The sequence below is a fragment of the Mus caroli genome, unplaced genomic scaffold (assembly GCF_978045245.1).
Source record: "Mus caroli unplaced genomic scaffold, Mus_caroli_1 scaffold_1, whole genome shotgun sequence".
Classification (NCBI taxonomy): domain Eukaryota; kingdom Metazoa; phylum Chordata; class Mammalia; order Rodentia; family Muridae; genus Mus; species Mus caroli.
Genome location: NW_028227256.1, coordinates 180,178,372 through 180,200,785, shown reverse-complemented (window position 1 = coordinate 180,200,785; position 22,414 = coordinate 180,178,372). Strand labels below are relative to the sequence as shown.

The following is a 22,414-nucleotide window of genomic DNA, read 5'->3' as shown; positions in this document are numbered from 1 at the left end:
TCTTGTTCTTTACTGGGCAGAAACTTACTACCTTGAGGCCACCGGTGCTGCAGCAGTGGTGTTCACTCTGTGATGCGTCAGGAGAAAAAAGAGCCTGGGTGTCCACAGCCCCCTTACAGCATCAGCCCCAGTGACCCACAGCTCACTAACAGGCCCTCCTTAAAGTTTTGGGCAACTCTCTTAACAGTGCCAAGCTGGAGACCAGGTCTTTAATGCCTTCCAGATCCAAATGACAGTCCAGGGTATGCAAGTACATCTGATTTCTCCTATGAAACAATATTTTGCATGTTTTGTGTGCATGAGTGTTTACCTGTGTAGGTGCACGTACCTGCAGAGAAATAGTCAATGTTTGATCCACCTTATTCACCACATACCATTTGGGCCTTCCAGAGTCTGTGATAAGTGGAAGCTTTTAGTGTATTGAACAAAATAGTTCTTAAAACATTTCACTGCTGTGAGTCAACAGTAGAGAGTCACACCATTGTGAAGTAATGGGCTTTTCTGTGTAACTTATACTAGCTACTGGAAAAGTGATGCTTATAATTTGCCTGAAACAGATTCGCCCCAGCATGGAGTTAATGTTTTATAAGACTTTAACATTCTTGTGTATGTGTATGTCGTAAGGTCTTGTGCACCGATGTGTCTGTGTGGATGCATTCATAGGACTATGGAATGTGACTTGTGAGTGTGGAAGTCAGTGGTTGACAGGTCTGGTGGCGCTCATGTTGATTACAAACTAGCAAAGGCTGACCTTGAACTCAGGGTCCTCCTACTATGTACCACCACTCTTAACTCAAGGGAAAAATACTTTAAGATTTATTTTACTTTTATTTCTATGTGCGTGTTTATATCAGCCACATCTATGTAGGAGCTGTGGAGGCCAGAAGGTAATGAATTCCTAGGAGCTAGAGTTACAGGCAGTTCTGAGCCCACCTTGTGTGGCGTGGGGACCAAAGTCAGGTCTTCCAGAGAACAGCAAGCACTTTTAACTGCTTAGTCAGCATCTCAGCTCCTGCAGACAAATCCTGAGAGTAAGTTATCATAGTATAAACAGGAGAGCCATTTTTAATGTTTCATCAGAGCACCCTCATCTTAGTTGATGCCCACTTCCTTTACTGAGAACAGTGCAGATAACAGAAAACCATCAAAAAGTCTTCCTTTTTGACTTTTGGGTGCTAATAGGAGCTTGGGGCAAACTCTTTCTAATTATTTTTCTCAGGCTAATGTAAAATGAGTTTATATTTTCTTTCAAGTGAATATCTAGGGGACAAGTCACCCAAAATAGAATATTTCTTATAATTCTACCTGCTGCTGATTGAGGATCGTGGTATATCTACTATACCAGGGACTGGAGAGACAGTTTAGTGGTTAAGAGCACTGACTGCTCTTCCAGAGTCCCTGGGTTTGATTCCCAGCACGCATAAGGCTGGTGTCTTAGTCAGGGTTTCTATTCCTACACAAACATGATGACCAAGAAGCAAGTTGGGGAGGAAAGGGTTTATTCGGCTTACACTTCCATACTGCTGTTCATCAGCAAGGAAGTCAGGATTGGAACTCAAGCAGGTCAGGAAGCAGGAGCTGATGCAGAGGCCATGGAGGGATGTTCTTTACTGACTTGCTTCCCCAGGCTTGCTCAGCCTTCTCTCTTATAGAACCAAGACTACCAGCCCAGAGATGGCACCACCCACAAAAGGACCTCCCCCCTTGATCACTAATTGAGAAAATGCCTTACAGTTGGATCTCATGGAGGCATTTCCTCAACTGAAGCTCCTTTCTCTGTGATAACTCCAGCTGTGTCAACTTGACACAGAATTAGCCAGTATAGCTGGCATCTTACAACTGTCTGTAACCCAGTTGCAAGAGATCTGATGCCCTTTGCTGGCTCCAAGGGCACATGGTGCACAGACGAGTGTGCAAGCTAATCCCGCACATAAATATACAGTGTACTAGCACAGGCAAAGTAAGCTGGACATCATTGTCTAGGAAACACCAAAATGCTGTTAGTAAGACTTGGGAATGAGTTCCCTGAAAAGGTAAATAGGAAAGAAACCAGGCAGAATGAACAACGCTCCTTCACTATTCACTTTATAGATGGTCCCGTCTGTCACTGCTTTAGGGTACATTTGTCAGCAGTCTTCACTTGTGTGTTCATTCTCATGCTCCAAGTGGGGATGGTGAGTTTAGGTTCACACAGGCAAAGATGTAGCTTGCCTTTTACTAATCTATTTGAAGAGCACAAATATAAAACATGCCTCTAAAACTTGTCTCAAAACCACAGTTTTTCCATCTATTTTTTCCATCTATCTATTTCCAGGGGATTTCTCATTCCAGCTTATATTTAACCATCTCAGTTTCCCTCAAAATTGAGCTCTATAGCTCTTTTTTGGAAGGACCATCTTAGGTCTGATAAAGAATTAAACTCTAGGATATTCACATTTTCATTCTTTTCTTCTATTGATCTTTCGAAGAGTTCAGGGTATAGAACTTGTAGAGTCTATTTCAAGTCAGGTATAATAGCACATAGCTGTAATCTTAGCACTTGACAAGCTGAGGCAGGAGGATTGCTTCAAGTTCAAATCCAGCCTGGGCTGTTTAGCAGGACCTTGCCCCAAACAGTCAAAACAAGTGAACAAAGCAGTGCCACTCTGCAGACCATTACTAGGAGTTTGGACTTAGGCAGTGACAGCTTTTGAGTTCTTTAGAGAAAAGCATCAGGTGCCTTCTTATAGAAAACTAACAGCACCAAGAACCTTATAAACCGAGCTGACACACACAGTCTCCTCAATTCCAAGCCAGTGCTTCACAACTTAGCGTTTATGAAAAATCAGAGGCTACCTTGATGTGCTGTACATGTTATTGCAACATCGGAGTTACATCCGAAAGTCTTTACAGGATCCTAAACAAAACTGAAGACTTGTAGGGTCTTTCTCAAGACAGCTGAGGCGTCAGAGGGGAAAATGCTGTAAATTAAAAGGCATCATATATTATAAGTGGCCAAGGGTTAAAATGTGCACCTTAGAATTAACTAAAGCCTTCAGAGATATTAAAGGAAAATTTCAAGGTTCACAAATTTATTGTGCAACTGCCTTGCATTGTTGAGAAAGACCATGATGACAAATCTAAAAAGATTTCTTAACAAATATATGTGAAAAAAATTTATTACCACTTAGGTTAAACAAAACTTTTGAAAAGGATAAATATGGCATATTAAGTCCTGGAGGAACTAATATATTAGAGAAACCTGTATTCATTTCTAATACTAAAACAGCAAGGATCAAAGAACCCACAGTGTCATTTCTGTAAAATGGTGAGTCTCATTAACTCCCTTGGAGTTTTGTTTTGTTTTGTTTGGCGGCGGGGGGGGGGGGGGGGGGGGAGGGGGGTTCCAAGAATGTTTATATAGCATTTATTTTTCCTTCTCAATAAAGCTAGAAAAACTGGGACTGGAGAGACAGCAGTTAAGATCTCTTGCTGCTCTTCCAGGAGCCCTGGGTTCTGTTCCCAGCTCTCAGGTGGCAACTCACAGTCAGTCATCCCTAACTACAATTCCAGGGGATCAGCTGGTCTCTATAGGCAGCAGGCCTGAACATAGTACATAGACATATATGCATGCAAAAGCCTGTACATATAAAATAGTTTTTAAGCTAGAAAAGCTGCTAATTAACAGATGTATACATCTGTTATGTATACTTAATTTTACACCAGACACGTTTGAATTGACTGTGACTTTTAAAAACCAGGAGTGCTGCCAAAAACTGTCTCCTACATCATTCTGATTGTGTTTCCAGCCTTAATTCTTTAAGTTGATGCATAAATCTTGTACATATTTGAAAAACGATTAGTTTGTTTATTGAGGTAAAGTCTCACTGTACAATCCAAGCTGGCCTGGACTTGACATGTAACCCAGGCTGGCCATGAATTCTACACTGGCTCTTCCTTCCAAATGCTGAGATTACAGGCATGTACCATCATGCTTGGAACTGGTTTGGGCAAACATGTTGTGTAATGTCCAAATTAGGATGAACGTGGATGTTAAGACTTTGTAGTTTCTGTTATAGTGGAAAAATCTTAAATCTTTTCATGGCATTTTATACTTGCACTGTACATGATTTGTGTTGTGGTTATCTTGCACTCCAGGACATATGTGCCTCAAAATGGAGCCCAGTGACCAGTGATGAGCGAGCCTTTACCCTCCACTCCACCCCTCTCAGCCTCTCCTCTCCACCGTTCTAGCCGCTGTCTATGCGTCCTGATAGTTTCTAACATAGGCATCATCTTTGTTTATTATGCACTGTATTTTTAATTTGTGTCTTAGGGAAACTACCAATTTGCTAGGATTAACATTATGATGTTAATAACCAGAGAAACAACATTTTTCCCCTGAGCCTTGGAAAATTATTAGTATACCCCTAAATTTAGAACTACACTTCAGATGAGGCAGTTTGGGAATTGTTTGTGCTGTGCTTTGTGTGCTATTTATTCTGTGCTCTGTGCTGTGCTCTCTGTACTGTTCTGTGCTCTGTGTACTATGCTGTGTTCTATGTGCTGTGTTCTGTGCTGTGTGCTGCGCTGTGTTCTATGTGCTGTGTGCTGTGCTGTGCTGTACTGAACCCAGAGCCTCTTGTACCCTAAGCGAGGTAATTTAGAGTTGCAAGTTACCATACATTGGCAGCAGTGATCATTAAATGGTTTGCCATGGGGAAATGCAGTATCATCCAGTCTTTTTTAAGATGACTTTGCCCCCTTTTGAATCCTAAACAAAGAATACATGTGTCCCTTTTGTCTGTGCTGTCAGTGTTTATTGCGCATTCATGAAAGGAGAAGGACTAATAAACACTGCGTGTCAGACGCCGTTGACTAATGCTTCGTGTGTTTGCACGTTGGCTTCTGTGGCACTGTTCTAATTTGTCTTTGTGACGTGGGCTGGGGTTTTTGTTTGTTTGCTTTTTTTCCTCTTCTGTTTTTGTCCTTTCTCTGAGCCTTTCTTGTAGCTTCCATCTGCAGACGTCAGTGGAGGCGTCATTTATAAGCATTGGTTTTTCTACTTTTCTGTTTCCACTGAGATTCGTCCATATTGATTTTAGCTGTCTCCAGTGAGTTTCCAGAAGAACATTTTAGCCCTAATATTGCAGTAGCTACAGAAATAACCAGCCTGTTATAACAGAAATAACAACTGTCTCCGCATCTTTTAAAATATTGGGGATCATCTTTTCAGAATGATTTCTCATTTTCTGATTTCCAACCTAAGACTTGGGAAATTTCTTCTTACCTTTCCCTACACACTTGATTTGACTTCAGAAGTATTTGCTTGGTACTTTACTCATTCCATAGTTTGTCCCTTTGCAGGCACCATAGCCTGTAGTGCTGTGTGCAGTCTTGCCTTTTGTTCCTTCAGAGCCTCATTCAGATCTTCAGTCGTGTGCCTTGTCTCTTGGGTGACTTTTGGGTTTACTTGGTTCTCGTTAGTGACTCTGACCTGCTCAGATCAGTAAAGCAGTCTTTACTGAATGTCTGCATGAGGAAGGAGAGGCTGTGGATCCTTTAGAATGAGCTAGATCCAGTAGATCCAGTAGAACAAGACTTGAAACAAATAATTTCAACAGTACCTTCAAATTGTTACAGTAATAACCGACTGACCTTGGAAGTGTGAATATGTGGTTGTTTAAAAAAATTATTCCATCTCAGAACTTAGCAATGTTGCAGAGTTTACAGAGACAAGAAATATCCTAAACTTTATAGTAGAGGGTTTTTAATAGTTATCTTTTCTTCTGCTAAACCCATTTCCTGTTCCAGATGCAGCCCTCTGAAATCTTTGACTACCCCACTTCACTTTCTCTTGACTTTCTGCCATCAAAGATGAGAATTGAGTCCTGTTTCTATTTCACACATAAATATACTTTTTCTTCCTCACATTTCACAAAAATATTCAGTATTCATGTTGCAGTAATATGTTTATTGCAAATTAGTGTACTGAATGTCTAAAGTGTTCTGGAGAGCCACAGAGATTCCCAAAATGGGCTCTGTAAGACTGCAGATAACATAGTCCTGTGGTTTTGGGTTTGGTTTTGTGTGTATGGGTGTTTGGTCTGCATGTATATCTGTGTATATCTCGGGGATTTCTTTTTAACAAATACATAGCAAGTATTTGTGCATAGATGCTATAATGGAATAGCACAGATACAAAGAAGCACAAGATAGCCTCTGCTAATTGGCATGGCCGTGGTAGGCATTGTCTTTAATAGTGAACACTGCATATTTTTGTGAAATGTGAGGAAGAAAAAGTATATTTTTATGTGAAATAGAAGCAGAGAGGACTCAGTTCTTATCTTTGATGGCAGAAAGTCAAGAGAAAATGAAGTGGAGTAGTCCAAGATTTCAGAGGGCTGCATCTGGAACAGGAAATGGGTTTAGCAGAAGAAAAGATAACTATTAAAACCCTCTACTATAAAGTTTAGGATAGTCTTTAACGAAAGCCTTGGACACCTCGAGCCAAATCACTGGAAGAAATGAAAATTTTCATTCTGCTTAGATTTTTTTAAATAAAAGTTTGAATTTTCCTGGGGTTGGTTGGTTGGTTTTTGATAAAAAGGAATGTTTTAAACTTAAAACTTTCAGGTGCATCATTTTACTGCTCTTCCATCCTCAGACAGGGTATTCACTCTACACTTAAGTCAGCGGTACTGCTTGGCCCAAACATTAGTCAGTTCTTAGTGAGACTCCACAGTAATTGAATGCCACTGATGGCCCCGGCAGTGACTCAGCTTAGACAGTGTTGTGGGAGCAGTACCAGCTCAGAAACCTCCCACCCAGGTTCATCATTGATGGTTTGCTTATTGGTTTTCTCTATCTTTCAATTCTGTCTCCCCTCTGCTTATAGGTTTGTAAGAGAATGGACCTGGTCTGTCAGAGAATGTTGAATCAGGGGTTTCTAAAAGTGGAGAGGTTCCATAACCTGTGTCAGAAGCAAGTTAAAGCACAGCTACCGAGGTATGTTCCAGGTGGCGTCAGCCTTGAGTCACACGCGGGGGCGGGGGCGGGGGCGGTGCAGCTTGTTTGCTGCTTTGGGTTTTGGTGTTTTGTTTTTTTCCCCCACAGATTTGTCATACATAAGTTTCAACTCTTTATAACAAAGAACATCCCGTCACAATAAACGCTATCTCTTGTCATCTGTTCTTATTGCCATTTTGTTCAACATTTTATTGGTTGTTGTAGCCAGGGCAAGAGGCAAAAACTGAGAGGATCTAAGTGTCCCTCAGCGCCAGCATGATGTGTTCTTGGATACAGGTACACTGATAATGTATTGTTAGAGGTTATAATGCACAAAGATCAGCTGGAAGTACACTAGAAGTGAATACTCTTCCCCGGGCAGTGGTGACCCACATAATGGGGAGGCTGAGCCAGACGAATTCTTTAGTTTGAGACCAGCCTGGTCTACAGAGCAAGTTCCAGGACAGCCAAGGCTACACAGAGAAACCCTGTCTCAAATTTTTTAAAAAAGAGGGCTGGAGAGATGGCTCAGCAGTTAAGGACACTTGTTCTTAACTTGTCCAGCCTCAGCTGGATTTCTAACATTCAAAAGCAACTCCTCATTGTCTATAAGGAATTCCACGCAGACGCACATGCAAGCAAAACACCCATTGACATAAATCCTTACAAGAGAAACAAGAGTCATAGGCCGGGAGGTGGGGGGCAGGGTGTGCACACCTTTAATCCCAGCACTTGGGAGGTAGAGGCAGTTGAATCTCTGAGTTTGACACCAGCCTGGTCTCCATAGTGAGTTCCAGGACAGCCAGGATTCTGTACATAGACCCTGTCTTGGGAAAAAGAGAAAAAGGAAAAGGTGCACATATATAGCCTTAGCACTTGGTCTTATCATTTGGTGGAAGCAAAAGGCGCAGGAATTCAAGGCCAGTCTGGGCTGCAAGAAACCCTGTCTCTAAAATAGAAAGAAAGGAGGTGGGGTGTGGGGGACTGGAGAGATGGCTTAGCAATTAAGAACATTGACTGCTCTTCCAAAGGATCTAGGCTCAGTTTCTAACACTGTCATGGCAGCCCACAACTGCCTCAATTCTAGTTCCGGGGGATCTGATGCCCTCACAGACATATGCAGGCAGCATACCAATGCACATAAAATAAACATAAATAAATTATTTTTAAAAAAAGAAAAAAGAAAAGAAAGGGTTTCAAACAAAAATGAAAGAAAATAGGTGTGTATGTTTGTGGACTGGAAGATTTTATATTGTTAATGTGACAGTGTTCCTCAGGTCTATCTGTAATACTATACAGTACTGAGCAAGTCTCACCTCTCTATATACATATATTTTAGAATTTGGACAGCTAATCTTAAAGTTATTGTGGAAATATAAGAGACCCAAAATAACTAACACAATTTTGAGTAGTAGCGTTGGAAGACAAATACTTCCGGATTTTAAAACAGAGTACTAAGGTGTGGTGGTCAGAGCAGTAGGGTACAAGATCTAATGATAGGTCAGTGGGGTACAATAGATAGTCTGGAAATAAACCCTCGTATACTTATTTGGTTTTCAGTAAGGGTGACAAGACAGTTCAATTGGGGAAACAATGATGGTTTTTAAAGATTGGCTAGGCATGGTGATACTCAGCATTTTGGAGACAGAAGCAGGAGAAGCTCTCATGAGTTCAGAGCCAACCTGCCACGTAGTAAGCTCTCAAATTAAAAGACAGCCAAGATACACAAAGAGACCCTGTCTAAAAGTAATAGTAATAGTAGTAATAATAATAATAATAATAATAATAATAATAGTTGCTTATAGATAAGGGCACTGATGACCTGAATTCTCTCCCGAAAACTCACATGATACAAAGAGAACTAACTGATTCCCACAGGTTGTCCTATGATCTTCATATGTATACACACACACACACACACACAGAGTAAATTAAAAAAAAAAATGGAGCTTGAGAAAAATGTGTGCATATAAAGCTGGCCAGTACCAAGCTATACAGAAAAGGGACTGTGGCTGACTGCACTTGTTCGAGAACCCTTAGAGAACATAATGTCACAAGTGTGGCTTGGGCAGCTGGGTACCATGGTACACACCTCTAATTTCAATTCTCATGAAACTGAGACAGTAGAATCAAGCTCGAAGCCTGGCTCCGCTACAAAGCAAGTTTGAAGCTAGCTTGAGCTGTGTGCTGAGATGTGTGGCTCAGCAGCTTAGAGCACTTGTTGCCCTGGTAGAACCTAGCAGCCACGTGGTAGCTCACAACCTTCTGTAACTCTCGTTCCAGGGGATCCAGCACTTCTTCTGACCTCTGTGGGTATCAGGCACCCACATGGTGCACATAAATACGTGCATATAAAACATTCACACACATAAAATTAAATGCTTTTGTAAAAGACAAGATGAACAAATAAAGATAGCCAAATTAAAAGTTAAACAGACATTACGTTAAAGCAATTTGCCCTAAGTATGTTTTCAAGAGAAATTAAAATGTGTATGCATACAAACACTTGAAAGCAAGAACTGTTTATAGCTCAGTGGAACACTTGACTAGCATGTCCACCTGACATGGTCTCTAGCAGAGCTAAAACACACACTGCACAGATGTTCTTGGATCTTTATTCATAATCAAATGTAGGAAGGACCCAGATGTGTAAAGGGATGATATCTGTGTATAAGGGGATGCTATTCAGCAACAAAAGGTCAATGCTAGAGCAGAGTGAACTGTGAGCTGTAGCAAGTGTGAAAAGCCAGGCACAAAGGGCTGCCCGGCACGATCCTGTTTACTCCAGTGTTCAAAGTAAAGGCACTATAGAATACACAGAAGGACACAAGGAGTTGCCAGATGGGCACCTGATGAGGTCCAGGCTTCCTTTTCCTGGTGATGAAGGTGTGCTGAATTTAGAGAATGGTGATGGTTGTGCCCCTCTAAATACAGTCTGCTCTGTGTACCTGCAAACTAAATAGGGTGTGACGTTGCTACAGTGTATGCACAGCGGCCTCCTAAATAAAGATACTGACTTATTGGAGTTAGTATAGCCAACAAAAGAAATCTAAAGTTTCTGTGTGTGTGTATGTGTGGGTGGTGGTGGTGGTGGTGGTGGTGGGTTCAAACCCAGGGCCTCACAGACCCTGGGCAAGTGATCTACCACTATGCTACACTGCCAGCTTTAACTGTGTCTTCAAAGTGACTTTCTTTTCTACAGATGTCTTGTTGGCAATGGTTCTTGTTAAAGATACCTGAGCATTACAGTTCTGGCCTAGTTCCAAATGTCTCAATTAGCATGTGGAAGTTCATCTGTTTATGCTACTCAGATTAGCTAACATTTTACCCTGTACTACTGCTTTCATGGTTGCCAGTGACTTTTATTGTTATTTTAGGAGAGAGTCAGAAAGGAGAAACCATTCTTTAGCTCGTCATGCAGACATCCTTGCCGCTGTGGAAACGAGGTTGTCACTGTTGAATATGACCTTCATGAAGTATGTGGACTCCAACCTCTGCTGCTTCATCCCAGGAAAGGTAACCATTGCTGCAGACCCAGGAGAAACCAAGTCTCACAAACATTAAAGCAGTGTTTGTGATGTCAGAATTACTTAACCTAAAGGACTTTCTATTAGTGGCTGTGTTTAGCTTTTCTGTGCAGTTATTAATATGTATCATTCATGTGATCCCAACATTTAAAATTCTAATTCTAGAATGCCAGAAGGAAGTGAAAGTCTTGGTAAGGGTTCATAGTTAAGAACACATTTTGACCTTTACAGTCAAAATACCAGAATTAGTGCCTTGAGCAAGACATACTATGTTGCCTTCAAGATTGTTGCAGTCTGGGGGAAGGTAGGGTGGAGGGTATGCTGGGTTTGATTTTTATTTGAGAAGTGTTTTGTAATGGTGAGCTTAGAAGTTTTCAAATTTGACCAGATATACTTGTTTTGTGGCAATATACCAGAGCTAAGGAGTAGTCCCCTTTACCACACTAAGTATGACACTTAGTAAGTGAGTGAACCCCTCTCCCCCACCATACTATATGACCTGAAACTGCCGGAAGCGTCCTCAGTGTTGAATTAAGTGAGATTCAAGTGACATAGAGAAGCAGTAGAAATGGATTTAAAGATCATTTTGCTTCTCAATAGACACTGGCAAAAGTCCTTTGAGTGCTTGAACTTATTAATACCTAATGAGGTTATTTCCATAAACACTTTACAGAGGCAATACTGTGTGCATTCTCAATTTGCAATAACATCTTTCTTGGTGGCTTATAATTTTATTTCAAATCTTCCTTGTTATCTCTTTACTTCTTTTTATGACCTACAAATGCTTTTGTAAGATACTGTAAGCTTCAGGTTCAGATTAATACACCAGATCTTATCTGTGTGTAGCCCTTAACTCTTTGCATGCAGCTCAAAGTCCTTTGAGCCTGTGTGCTTGTCCTCCCCAGTAGACAGTTGCCACTCAAGTCTCAGTAATAGAAGCATCTGAGACCCAGCTTCCAGTTTCCTCCCATCAGAGAACGTGCAGCCAGCTGTAACAGAGGGGTCTGTGGCTGCATTGGGTGCCTGCAAAGATGAGTCTTGTGTATGTGGTCTTTGCAATTGTTGCCAGTGTTGGTGTGGGTTCACGTTGCTGAAGCAGATGTGTGCGGCCTGAGTGAGCAACTGCAGTGAAGTCCAGTTGAGCTCCGCTCCTTTGGAAACGACTTGTTGGCTCCTCAGTAGCAAACCAGTAGGCACTAGTGAACACATCTCAGGTCTGCAGATGCTCTGAGTCCTCAGCACTGCTAGGCAGCCCCCCTTGACTGGGCCTTCGTTTGTCCACAGTAGAGCTCACCAGAGAGTGCCTTTCTGTGACCTTCACCTCAGAACATGGATTTCTTCTGTCCCCTCTCTTGCCATTGCTGGACTGTGCTGCGTTTTTAGGAAGCACACGTTTAGGAAGCACACGCTCATTGTCAGAGCACCTTCATATGTGTTTCCTTCCTTGCTTCCCACAGCCACGAATGCTCATGGGCCATTCCTGTTCTGACTCATGGGCAAGAAACCAGAGGCCTAACCTGACTCCAGTGTGCAGTCTCTCAGCCACCCACTGCTTACTTCCAGCCTTCCTCACTACAGGCCCGTTGCTGCACAGGGGGTTTTGCTTCCAGCAAATAAGTACTTGACTGGAAAGAATTTTTTTTTTTATTCAGACACATGTTTTATCATACATGGATTTTTATTTGTTCTTAAAATGACCTATAAAAGCTTATGTTTTATCTAAAACAACAGCATGTATACTCAATAATTGTGTTACTGTTACTTTTTATATTTTTTACTAAAATAGCTAATTTAAGCCAGGCATGGTGATACACACCTTTAATTCATCAGTGGTGATGCAGAGGCAGGCAGATCTTTTGAGCTCAAGGACTCAGAAAAGCCCTGCCTTGAAAAACCAAAACAAACCAAAAGCAGTCAAAGAAAAGTAACTTAACAAGCTTGGTAGAATTGAGGTTGTTTCATAACCGTTGTCTTTTTCAGAATTTCTTACTCTCAGGTACAACCACATCTCTAACAGAGTAGCGCATTTAATTTCCAGATGCTGAACTCAGCATTACTGTACCCAGTCCCTGAGATAAGAGAAAGGGTTCATTCTAACCCATACATTACAGTTTTCTGCCTGTGCTGCTTGGCTCTGCTGTGTAGTTCAACACTGGGAACATGGACTGTGGAGACCGTTGTGTGCACGAAGGGAAGTGAAGATCATCTTCAGAGAGGGTGAGAGTAGCCACTTCTGGGATGGGTACACACCTAATGAATGACTTGAGTCACTCCACTGGGCTTCACCTCTTAAAAGTTTTTACTATTTGTAGCACCTGACTGAGGACCAAGCCTTTCACGGGAGGGCCTCTGGAAGTCACTCTTGGCGGAGACATTAACCAACACTCTAACAAATCCTCCTCTCAACATGTAATCTCGGCTTAGCATCTGATCTCTCTCCCCCAGGATTGCATCCCTGTACATTATTAGAATTACCCATTTCAGTGGAAGTGAGCTGTCCCGACAGCACTTTGTTAACTTGCTGAAGGAAGAGAAGAAGAACTGTAATTTAAGTTAGGTTGCCGGGCAGCACAATATTGGGACTTCAGCACTGAGGAACTCAGCAAGGATTAGAAAACTTAGAGCACTAAGTGAGATAAGGGAAGTTATCCATCAGACACATGCCTAACAGGGGAGATGCAGAACCATTTTCACTATGGACGATAGTTTCTTAAAATTAAAAGAGTTGGAAGGGTGAAGTTGATTTAAAGGAATCTCAAGTGAAAGACCGAGGTGGATAGCATGAAGTTGGGAGTGAGAAGGGTTCTAATGATGGCTCACCTGTAGATTTTAACAGATAAATGCTCGCCCACAGATGTCTAGAGGCACAAGCGGACGTTTCACTACCTTACGGTTTGAACGTGTGATAGTGACTCACACTGGGAGTGCGCCACACTCTTTAAGCACAGGAGTATTTCAGACAACCTAGCTTATTGCTCAAGGCCTGGGAAGGATTTGGTATGTGGTGTGTTACACAAAAGTCACACAGACAGCTAGCTGCTCAGAAACCTGCTTGAGGTCTGTTTTCTGCTACATCTCAAAGGAAATATTTGCTTTGTTTTGTTTTTTGTTTTTGTTATTGTCGATTTTTTTTTTTTTGGTTTTTGGGTTTTTTTTTTGGTTTTTCGAGACAGGGTTTCTCTGTGTAGCCCTGGCTGTCCTGGAACTCACTCTGTAGACCAGGCTGGCCTCCAACTCAGAAATCTGCCTGCCTCTGCCTCCCGAGTGCTGGGATTAAAGGTGTGCGCCACCACGCCCAGCGGTTTTTTGGTTTTTATTTTGTTTTGTTTTGGATGTAGGCTCTCCAGGTTGACTCTTCATGGTTCCCGTGCTTTATTGGGGTGCTAGGGTCACAAGTGTGCCCCACCAGACTCCAGACCAGTTTGTGAGAGATGATCAGATTGCTCTGAAAATGAACTAAGTTTTTAAAGGGTTTTTGTTTTGTTTTATTTTTGTTTTTGCCTGTTTAATTTAAGACCAAACATGGGACTCATATCTTTAAATCACAGCAGTTAGGAGGCAAAGGCAGGCAGATTGCTCTGAGTAAAGGTCAACCTAGCCTGCATATCAAGTTTCAGGGCAGCCATGGCTATGTAGTGAGACCCTCTCCAGCTATGAAGCATATCCACATTCAGTTTCCAGCACCACATGGCAAGTCACAACTGTCTAGAGCTCTGCTTGCAGGGGATCCACACGCTCACACAGGCATACCTGCAGGCAAAACGCCAATGCACATACAATGTTTTTTAAATAAATTTTAATTTGTAGAAGTGTTTTGGCTGCATGTGTGTGTACACCGCATGCATACAGTACTCACATGGAACTGAAGGGGGCATCAGAACCCAAGAATGGGAGCTACAGTCAGGCGGCAGCCACCCTACAGCGGCTGGGAAGCAAACCTTGGTCTTCTGCAGGAGCAGAAGTGCTCTTACCTGCTCAGCCGGCTCCACCCTGAACCACATTTTACGTGTGGTGAGTGCTGTGCGCTCTGCATGGGCCTCTGCGGCTGCCTGCCTCAGTGGACAAAGCATGCAGCTCTGCCGCACGCTGTCGCAGTTTTGGTTTTGCTTGGCTTTCATCATACCCTCTATTTTTTTCCTGTTAGACAGAGGAAAAAAATCATTTGAGATTTTACTGAAAACCTGGATTATCCCATAGCACTAAAATCTCTGTGTAATACGGTTTGAAAATACGACCTTTCCTAATGGAAACTTATATGCAAAGAGATACTTCGCTGTGTATAGAGAACTGAATGGAATAAAAATAAAAATGTTTCATAGTTTACTTTACAAATGTAATTTAATATGATAGCGGTTTCCTTTGGTATGTTATGAAAAATATTAACAATATACATTTGTTTTGGTTGTTAGTTTTTGTTTTTATATTGACAATGGGATCTCACTGTGTAGCTCTGGCTATCGTCAAACTCACAAAGATCTGCCTGCCTCTGCATCTGGACTACTGGGATTAAAGCTAGGCCACCATGCCCAGCTGATGTTTGTTTATAAAAGCATACCATAGAGTAAGTGACTAGACTATAGTATCACACGTGTTAACTGCCCGTCTTGTTGCCTCTCCATTTATGCCATCTGCCTGTCTCAGCTCCATTTCTTTACTCTCCCTTGTTTTGTTGTATTCATTCATTCATTCATTCATTCGTGCTTTTTCAAACAGGATCTCACTGTGTAACTTAGACTGGCCCTAAACTTGTGGTCTTTCTGCTTTAGACCCCTGAACACTGGGCTTTCAGGCTTGGCTACAACGCTGAGCACATTGTTTCTTCAATCGGGTGTTGATACCTGCTTTCACCTGTTTGCTGGAAGTTTACCTGTTGCTGTTTTCATGCCCTCAGTAGACGGTCCAGTTTTAAGCGGGTCAGACCTCTGCCTTCTGTGTCTCACACAGCACATGGAACCCACTGTGATCTGTCTGATGTATGCTTGCTATTTATGAGTCACTCACAGAAACACTGTCAGTTTAGACCGAACATGCTACAAATATTAGTCTACCAATAAGTGCATATACGTAATATCTAGAGATTCAGCCATAAAACTGAGGACACCTGATTAAACGTAGAAGAATCACATGTAATAATTGTGTATTTTGAGAAATTGCTCTCAGTAATCATCTTGTTAACTCTGAATTTGTGTTCAAAGCAACCAGCCCTCTAAAACCCATGACCTGAATTTGAATATAACCCTGTTGCTTGCCCCAAAACAGTTTCACTTGGCTAGGTCAATATTAAACAATACAAATATTTGATTCTTGTTTTCCCTTATTTAGTTAATACTTAGAAGTAGCTGGTGTGTGCCAGCTGTGGTGGAACTCTGTATCCAGGAGTGAACTGGCCATGATCTATCTCTTCTGTTAGCTTTTATGTTACGAGGAAGACAGATTAACAAAAAGGTGTGTTTACAGTGTATAGTGTTCTGAAGAGAAAATAAAAACTTTGATGAAGCCAGGAGGTAGTGGTGCACACCTTTAATCCCATCACTCGGGAGGCAAAGGCAGATCTCTGTGAGTTGAGGGCCAGCCTGGTCTACAGAGTTCTAGGACAGCCAGGGCTACATGGAGAAGCCCTGTCTCAAAACAGAAAAACAAAAAAGTTTGATAAGTATATTAATGTGATTTAAACTGGAAAAATATTCAGAGATGAATGTTATGGGAAAAATATACAAGGAAGACATTCTAGAAAAAGGATCAAAAGATCAGAACACACAAAAACCTGGGGGCAAATTAAGACAGGGCATGATTTAGTTTCACAGAGCTAGATATAGCATAAAAACAAAAGAAAACCCGGATATCAATCAACCATTGCAATGTTTTCCTTATTTATAACCCACATGTGCTGTTTGGACACAAAATAAAGTAACTCCTTTACCCTAGCCCAAGCATGTGATGGACGCATTAGTCAGCACGAGCGGCCTTTTACAAAGCTGGCTCTGCCTCGGATTCCTTACAGTTTTCTATATAGACTCCGTGACTGTCTTCAACGTCTGCAGGTTCCATGTGTAACTAGCACTGGTAACTGTTGCAGAAGGCTGTTGGAGCCTAGCTGCATCCTAACATTTTCCCTGTCTATCCTACGAAGTCTTCCATTTGTAGGCTTTGAACACCTTAGGTGAGCCATGCCAACTGACCTTAATCTTTCCCTCTCAGACTTCAGCGAACCAGTCCTGTCTCCTCATTCATTCTCAAAGATGTCAAAGAAAGCTTCCTGGCCCTCCTCTAATGTTTCCCTGGGCCATTTCCTCTGCTTTCCCCCTCCTCTTCCTTTGTGGTATTACTTAGCCTCGGGGAGCAGGGAGGTGGTTGTCGTTTGCTTCATTTTTCTTCTCCCAACCTCATAAGAATACGAGTCTTGTTACTGAGACCGACTCTCACTGTGTAGCCCTCACCGACCTGACACTTGATGCAGCAGCGCCTCGGAGGTTGCCCTGCCGGTGCCTCCTGAGGGCGAGGCTACTGATGTGCACCCCACGCCTGGCTCAGAATAAGAATCTGATGGTCCCCGCTCACTGGTCTTTTACACGAATGCTTTGAAACGTTGTAGAAATACGTGTGTTTATTTTAAACTAGGCTTGCATAATTAGTCCAAGAAGAGGAATTCCATTTTGCTATGTATTGGCTTTCTAGCAAGATACTTGAATAACCTCCTGAAAAAGTTAATTTTCTTCTAACATGAGCCCTGAATGGCAGGGTAATGGCAGAGGAACACAGCGTTAGCCATTGAGGTCTTGGTTGCACCCTTGACTCCCAGGACCTTATGCTGCTCTCCCTTTGTGAGCCCAGACCCTTTTGTGCTGTTCCCTGCTGGAACCCACCCATATCTGCAATTTGTCTCTTGTACTCCTGACCTGGCTCTAGCTACTGATTGAGTTCAACACAGTGTGCCTCACTTCCCATTAGGTCTGCTCGATACTCTACCTCATTCATTCCTTTTCAGTCTTTGCCTACAACACTGGCCACGCTGGTAAAGTCATCTTTATACAAAGGACCATCACCTCAAACTTAGTCTAGAAAACACTAAGAGCTAGGGTTTGTCCAGGTGCTATTATGCTAGATTTTGTGTTTCCTTCTAACTAGTATTCTATATTTATTCTTGTCAAGAAGAGAAGATAGATTACAAGACTGACCCAGAGTTGAGATAAATGCATCGAGAGGACCATGTATGGTTCAAGGAGGGTTGAGACTGATGGCAGAATGGTTTACATTATAGCCCCAGGTCACATGATATAAAGTCCCATTGCAATAGACATTACCTGGACTGTGGTCTTCAAAGATGGGAATCACTGTTTTCAGGTCTGTGCTGAAGCCACTGAAGTGTGAGCAGTACCCTCTTGGGGAGGAAAGCTGAGAGCACGCTTGACTAAGGCCGTTCGGGTACTGTTCAAGTAGGCGAGGAGGGAGCTAGGAACGTGTGTCTTCTCCCCGATAGGCCTTTTGCTGCCCTCTGGTCACGGTGAGAAAGTGTGTGCTGAAAACGCATTCTAAGCTTTGTCAGCTCTGAGAGAAACAGAGTTTTAAGGGATGGAGCACGTGGTGGCAGTGCACAAGAGAAAGAAGAATCAGACTGAGTTCTCGGGGCTTGGGGACAGAATTGCATTAGGAGTGCAGGCTTGGGTAGTCCCTACCCCCGCTCCAGGCAGAATTGAGTGCCTATTTAATTTTCTAGTTTCCTTAGCAATCCATGTAGCTCTTATATTGTGTATATTCATGTGTCTTCCCAGATGCCCTGATTCCTTTTGGGGCAGGAGCTGTATCTTTGTTCTGACTCTAGCTTTAGCACAGTACCCTGGAACAGTAAGGATGCTTACTGAGTCTAAGTGTAAAGTATTGTAGGAAGTCCAAAAGCCTATGCTGCGGATTCTCCATGACAAGTTTATGAGTTCAGAGCTCTATACGTCCTCACAGCAACTCTAAGATGGTAGCCTTACTATTTATTTAGCTAATCTCTTTTTTTAAACTTCAAAAAGTACTAATGGGCATTCATATTGTAGGTGATTGATGAGATTTACCGTGTACTGAGATATGTCAATTCTACCAGAGCCCCTCAGAGAGCTCATGAGGTGCTGCAGGAGCTACGGGACATCTCCTCCATGGCAATGGAGTACTTTGATGAGAAGATTGTTCCCATTTTGAAGAGGAAATTGCCAGGATCAGATGTGTCGGGAAGACTCATGGGCTCTCCTCCAGGTATGGCTGTTTGTTTGTTTGGCTTTGCTTTTGCTTTTTCAGACAGGGTCTCAGTGTGTCTTTGTACCAAGCTGGCCTCAGCCTCCCCGTGCAGCCTGTGTTGGCCTCAGCCTCACGGTGATCACCATGCCTTTGCCTCTCGGGTGCTGAGAAGGGGGCTGTGCACCGCCACCCACAGTAGCTCTCCTCTGGATGCATCCTGATTACGTCTTCAGTTTCTGATAACCACCGGGTATAACTTCCTAGCATCTTTTCATTTAACTACATTTTGTGGGGTTGGTGTTGAGGAGGTTGTAAGGAGGCTACTTGCCCCGCTCCCTGCTTCTGGGGTTTTGGATATATTATGCCCTCTAGATCCATTTCATGCTAACTCTTTGCATGTGACCACAACTGCCGACTTAAAGTGAATTTTCTATTATAAACCCAAGAACCTAAAGTAAGCTGAACTGTTCCCAGTAGGAGACAGGAATGATTAGCCCTTTTGAATGTCTCCACAGTTCCCGGGCCATCCGCAGCCCTGACAACAATGCAGCTCTTCTCCAAGCAAAACCCGTCCAGACAAGAGGTTACCAAACTGCAGCAGCAGGTCAGAACCAACGGCGCTGGCGTGACTGTCCTCAGGCGTGAGATTTCTGAGCTTCGCACCAAAGTGCAAGAGCAGCAGAAACAACTTCAAGACCAAGACCAGAAACTGCTCGAGCAGACCCAGATCATAGGCGAACAGAACGCACGGCTGGCAGAGCTGGAACGCAAGCTCCGGGAAGTCATGGAAAGTGCAGTGGGAACCTCCTCGGGGTCTGGGCAGAGTGAGGAGTCCCCTCGGAAACGACGGAAGGCAACGGAAGCCATAGACTCTCTTAGGAAATCCAAACGACTTCGGAATAGGAAGTAGATTGGAATATGGCTCTAGCTCCAGAGGACGACGTCCATGGCTGAGAGTTTAAGCAGTTACTCCTGTCAGGATATCGGAGCAACATGGTGTCCTTAGGCTTCCAGGCGATCAGACACAACTTACACTTGGCTCTTGTGGTTGGCATCCTTTGCGCTTCTCTGGTGGAGCTGATGCACAGACCCTTCTTACCTTGCAATAGATTTGTACTAACCATGCCCATTCTATCATGTTTGGGGCTAACCTTGTTCCTGTGCAGGTGATGTGTTACGTTTATTTGTTTCTGCATATATGCACATTACATACGGATTTTAAACAAACCCATTCTTGACTGACTAAAAGTTAAGTTTAATACATAAAATGTCCTGTTCACTTGAAAGAAAAAAAATCTACTTTTTAAATGGACACTATCTTGGTTTTTTTTTTTTAAAGTTGACTTTTTGTTTGTTATAAGTGGCCTTTGTCTGGAATGTCTGAGACGCGGTTAGTACTTTGGTATTGAAGTGATGGGTGACAGAAGGACTGAGAGTATTGGCTGTAGAGGGGGCTCTACAGTAGCAACTATTTTTATAAACTACTGGCAAGGGGTGTCTCCAGGCGTTAGGTATATGCTTTCAGTTTTCTTTGGGGCCGTGTCCTCCATTTGCATGGATGGATGCATGCATTGCCTAGGCAGCGCACTTCACACCACTCCTGCACTGGTGTTGATCTTGAACCTCTAGACTTCTCCACTGTTAGAGCTGCGCCGACATTGATTTAAGCACTCAGCAGCTTGCCTGTCGGGGGAGAATTGTCAGTCCATTTGTCCTCCAGTTTTACAGGCACAAGAGACTGTTAGAGTCCATTGATGTATCTCTTCTCTTCTCTGTAGGGTTCAGGTACACTGGCTAAGACAGAACCTCAAATCCAAGGCTCTTTCTATAGACATCAGACCTCTGATCTGACTCAGCTCTGTGCTCCTGGGTCAACCATGACTTAGTAGGGACCCAACTGACTGAGGGAAGCTTTTTCACGCCACTTTCAAGCTCTCATATAAACAACTCTGAACAGAGCTTTAGTCTTGTTTGCACTCCTGTTTTGAGCTTGTAACTGGAAAAGCCTGTCTTGCGCTGTCAGCCTCCTGAGTGGTCACTTTAACAACCTCCAAATTGTATAAAATGGTTCTTTCTCCCGGTTGTATATTTTTGAAACATTCAACTATCACTGTCGTATTTTTATTTTAATTATGTACTAAATTATGTAGTTTTGTTCTTTTAAACATCTGTTGCTTTGGACTTTGTTTATTTATAGTAAATGTAGGTGTAAGATGGTAAAAACTGTCCCTTTCCAGGTGAAGGTTGACACCTGTGTTACCTAAGGGTTTGGTAAACCCCACAGTGGGAGCAAAGCACAAGGCCGTCATCCGTCCAGCGTGACACGTTATGCATCCTTTAGGTTACTTTTACCAAGTGACACTCTCCTACGCATTCTTAGTGTTGTCCCTTCATGATCCTGCCCTTGGGCTCTGTTCAAGTCTCTGACTTTGAAAGTCCATCTACAATGTAGTGTGTCTTCAGTGAGAAACCTTAACATGGTATCCAAGTGTTTCATGATTTGTTGGGAAGGTAATTTTAAAATAAACAGTTTCCTTAAAAGATTTGTCAGCAAGGTCATCCATAAAGGTCCCTGTCTGGATCTTCTTTTCTCAGCAGGTCTCTTGCAATCCTAGAATGTAGCCATATCACCGTAGCCTTGGAGGAGGCCCACTGAGCGCTTAGCTTGGCTTTGCCAGTCTGCTCTTCTGGTAGAGGAAGACTCTGAAGCAACAGCATACAGGATTTAAGAGTAGAATCCTTATGCATCAAAGAAAATAAGCCTCAAATTATTTCTTCAATAATTATTAAAAATTTCTCAAACTATATCCAGCTAGCCTAAGTGTAGCCTCTAGTCTTCCATGAGCTAGTCTGAGAATGTGGCTTTTCTGAGCACTTACACAGTAATCAGGAAGGGGTCTACCGTGTGATCCTGTGATCTCTAGCCCATCAGACAGAGCCGTACTGTTTCATGACTATAACCTTGAGAATAAAGCTCTATGACTCGCTTGCCTTAAGCTTCCCTCAGAGTAGCTGACATGCTAGGAGGTTGTCTTCGCCATTTATTAAGACAGCTATTGGGGGGGGGGGTAATAATGTTCGCTTTGGGAGACCATAGTGGTATTTGGAGTCTCCAAATCATGCACTATTTTAATAGCTAAAACTGGCTTGCCCTAGGAAAACTTAACCAGCCTCCTGGGAGAGACCGCTTGCATTTCCTGGCAGGATCTTCCTCTGTTTGCATCAAACCATTCCCATGCCTAAGTTTGCCCACAGTCCACACTACACACAAGGCATACACACGTGAAAAGAATGGACGGGAGGGGAGGAGAACAGGCCCTGTCTGGCGGAGTCCTGCTTCGCTCCCCAGACACTTTGCTCACATGGTTCCCACCCATCATGGGTTACAGAAACTCCAAACTCCCCTTGTGGTGTAGAGAGAGCCTGGAGGTAAGGGGGCCACTAACTCCTGTTGTGGAGACTATTTGGGTGCCCCATGTCGAAAGCCACTGGTCCAAGTCGACATTTTTTTGGTAAAACATGATTTTTGGAGTACTGAACTCACAGGGGCTTGCCTTAATTCAGTAGTTTCAAGATGTATGCGCTATATTCTATGTGTTAAAATGGTAAAATATTCTATGTAGCCCCAAGAGTGGGTAAAACAGAGTTTAACGCCTAAATAAATAAGCTAAAAGGTGTCACAA

The 22,414-nt window shown here is 42.8% G+C and overlaps 1 protein-coding gene across 1 annotated transcript in view; it reads left to right on the top strand.

Moving 5' to 3' along the window:
* Positions 1–22,414, top strand: part of Fbxo28 (F-box protein 28) — a 27,852-nt gene extending 5,438 nt beyond the window's left edge. Inside the window, exons 2-5 of the mRNA XM_021165929.3 lie at positions 6,878–6,987; positions 10,365–10,503; positions 18,554–18,749; positions 19,247–22,414. Of these exons, the coding sequence (XP_021021588.2) occupies positions 6,878–6,987; positions 10,365–10,503; positions 18,554–18,749; positions 19,247–19,641 (840 nt within the window). The 3' untranslated portion in view covers positions 19,642–22,414. The remainder of the gene's footprint in view (positions 1–6,877; positions 6,988–10,364; positions 10,504–18,553; positions 18,750–19,246) is intronic.